Raw genomic sequence first — 3,160 nt, forward strand, 5'->3', positions numbered from 1 at the left:
GAGTGAAGACAGGGCTACTGATGCTAAAACAGGGGTATAGTGGAGACCCATGGGGGACAGGGGGGAAGGTTGATGGGGTCTAGACTGTCAAGTTGTAGGGGGGTGGTGGCACAGTTATAGAGGTCATGGGTAAAATAGTTCAGGAGCTGGTGAGCTTGCAGACCCTCGGTGGGGGGGATGTGGTGGCTCTGAGTGCAAATCCTGGGGCTTTTCTAGCAGCAGCAACAACAGTGGAGAAGCTGGGCTCCAGCCCTCCACTCCTAGCACCTGCCTCTGCAGTGTTGGTGCAGCAGCCCCTCCTGGCCTCTCTTCCCCAGCTAGGCACCCCCAGAAGTGCTCTGTGCAGAGACAAAGCTCACACCCCCACCTGGGAGGCCTGTTGCAGGTCTGCGGCCCTCCGAGTAAAATTTAAACACTTTTGAGAAGTTTTATTTGAAAACTTGGGGACATGACAGAGACAGCAGGATGGAGACTGTATTTTCCTGCCAGAGTTCTCAGGTCAGAAGCCAGGCTTGGACCCCTCAGGTCCTTCTGTCCCAGGACCCCTCCTCTAGCCTGTGGGCTCCCAAAGACCATACCCACCCGCATCCTCTCTGGCTCTTGCCCCTCCCCCACTGCCCACTTCCTTCACCTGAGGAGACACTGAAGTGTCGGGGGAAGACTGTGAGGGAGGGGATGGAGGAGGATCTGGTTAAACTCCGGAAGGAGGAGGAACTGAGAAGCTGGGAGTCTGGGGGCTGAGAGGAACAGAGAGAAAAAAGAGGTGGGGAGGGGGCCACTGCCTTTGCATCCAGCATCCTCAAGAAACGGAGCCTGTTGGTCCCCTGAGATGTCTCCTCGCAGCTCAGATAGGAAGTTCAGAGTAGGTCACGTCCTGGGTAGCAATGGCTCCCCATCTTTTGGGTTGAGAAACAGTCATGCCTCAGACAGGGTAGCAGTAACCCTGCCACAGGGGAGGCTGGGGCAGCGCGTGCCCCACCACACCGCGCCCTGGGCCTCAGCTGGCTGCAGGCTGGCTGTTGGCGTAGGCCTGATCTGGGAAGGAAGCCCGGGCTCTGCGGGTCTGGGCGCACACAGAGGCGTAGAGCTCCGGATCGGGGCCCGACGCCTGGGGCTTTGGCTCAGAATCCAGCACCACCTCCGAGTACTTGATGGGGGTCCCAGGGTTTGGGACCCGGCCTTGAGGAGGCCGCAGCTGCAGGCTGGTATAGCACATCACCTCCTCTGTAGCCTGGAGATGCAAGGCTGTTAAAAGTTCACCAGACCCTCGTAAAAGCCCCCATTTCCTTCCCTCCCCTGTTCTTCAGTTGACTCACCCTCGTAGGTCCTCCAGTGGTTGGATCCTGCTGGTCTGGCCTTGGTTCTTGAGACAGCCGACCTGGGACAGGGACCAGGGATCTGATCAGCTTCTTGTTCCTCCTCCTGCGCACCCCCATCTCACCCACTCAGGACCTGGCCTCTGTGCCCTCCCCGCTGCAGCTCCCTACCTGTCTGTAGATAATGCAGGTTCCCATACAGGGGCACCTCTTCCACAGACCCTCCAGAGCTGCAACACAGAGTTTAGGGGGTGAGTGGGGACTGTTAGAGGAAACTCTCCACCTACCCTTCTCTGTTGTCCCCTACTCACCTCCCTAGCCCTGGATGGCTCCTGCGCCGGCCACTGGTCCACTGGGACAAGTGTGCAGCCAGAGAGATGAGAAACAGCAGCGTCACAGCCCCTAAGAGGGCCCACAGTCCCCAGGCTTGGGTTACGGAGGGGATTCCTGTAGATGCGAGAGGAGAGGGGGAGGGGGTATTACTGCCCAGCCCAACCCCCATGGGGCCACATGACCCCTCCCCTAGGAGCCCCTGCCCCGCCCAGCTCACCATGCACTAGTAGATCAGTGCAGTTGTCACCTCTGGTCATGACTGCCGATGTGAGAGCTGAGTCCACAAGCACACTGCCCTGAGCTGAGGGTCAGCCCGGTTCATGGCCTGACAGCTGCCACAGCCCCCCTTGCTCCCATCTCTCCTGGGGCCTGGCTCCCAGCTCATCAATACTGGTGGTGGCAAAGTCACTGGTTTCCGGGGAGGAAGGGGGCTGAGCGCAAGAACAAAGACCCCGCCCTGTGCCTGCACCTGCGCCACTCTGGCAGCTCTGAGCTTCCCTCAACCCTCTGTAGCCTTGTGCCCCTTTCCATCCGAGAGAAGAGAAGCAGGTCATGTACTGTGCCATGTGCAGATGAACCCATGAAGACTCCAAGGGGAGGCAGAAGTGGCAGGATCAACAGGGACACAAGCACCCCTTCTGCCACAGGATGCCCACCTTTTCTCTCCAACTCTTAGTCCAATAAAGGAGGATGTAGTCCTCAATGCGCATGCTACACAGTGGAGTGGTGTGGGCAGGCCTTGGTTCTTGAGACAGCCGATCTGGGACAGGGAACAGGAATCTGGGTACCCATGCTTCTGCCACGCCCTAAGGCTGACCTGAGAGGAAGTGTGTTTAGATGATTGTTGTCATTGGTATTGCTAACACTACAGTTTAGGGGATAGAGGAAGGCAGATTTCCCACCTCCCAACCCACTTCATCCAAACCGTCCCTAAGAACTCTCACTGTCAAAAGTTAATCACATTAGAGAAATCTCTGCACAGACTGTCCTAGGAAACTGAGTCCTGTCTCTCTTTGCACTCATTCACTTCAGGGAGTGAAGCGCCTGCTGAGCCTTGAGACAGCCCAATCACATGGGGGGCTATTGATGTGGGAAGAGGGATTTTCAATTCTGAATATAAACCCTAGACCAGAGGTCAGAGATGTGTTTTGTCCAGCCAATAAAACATTTTTAAAAAATTTAAATGTATGGCAGTGTGTGTCAAGAATGGGGAGAAGTCCTGCCACTTTGGTTGCAGGCAATAAGGGGATGCATTGCCTGAAGAGAATTTTTAAAATAAAATCAACTGAGGGCCAGCCTGTGGCTCACTCAGGAGAGTGCGATGCTGATAACACCAAGGCCACGGGTTCGGATCCTATATAAGGATGGCTGGTTAGCTCACTGGCTGAGCGTGGTGCTGACAACACGAAGCCAAGGGTTAAGATCCCCTTACCGGTCAAATAAATAAATAAATAAAATGAAATCAACTGACAACGAGTCTCCTTTTCTTTTGGCAGCTGGCTGGTATGGGC

General features: G+C 55.8%; 1 protein-coding gene across 1 annotated transcript; it reads right to left on the reverse strand.

Annotated features, from left to right (window-relative positions):
- Positions 1–413: 413 nt before the first annotated feature.
- SIT1 (signaling threshold regulating transmembrane adaptor 1) lies at positions 414–2,035 on the reverse strand. Its single transcript, XM_008577776.1, is given in 6 exon segments — positions 414–1,231; positions 1,317–1,378; positions 1,488–1,546; positions 1,628–1,763; positions 1,867–1,921; positions 1,924–2,035. Coding segments are annotated over 6 exon segments (657 nt in total). The 5' UTR covers position 2,035; the 3' UTR covers positions 414–997.
- Between the last annotated feature and the right edge of the window lie 1,125 nt (positions 2,036–3,160).

This window comes from Galeopterus variegatus, unplaced genomic scaffold, assembly GCF_000696425.1.
Source record: "Galeopterus variegatus unplaced genomic scaffold, G_variegatus-3.0.2 Scaffold1578, whole genome shotgun sequence".
NCBI lineage: Eukaryota > Metazoa > Chordata > Mammalia > Dermoptera > Cynocephalidae > Galeopterus > Galeopterus variegatus.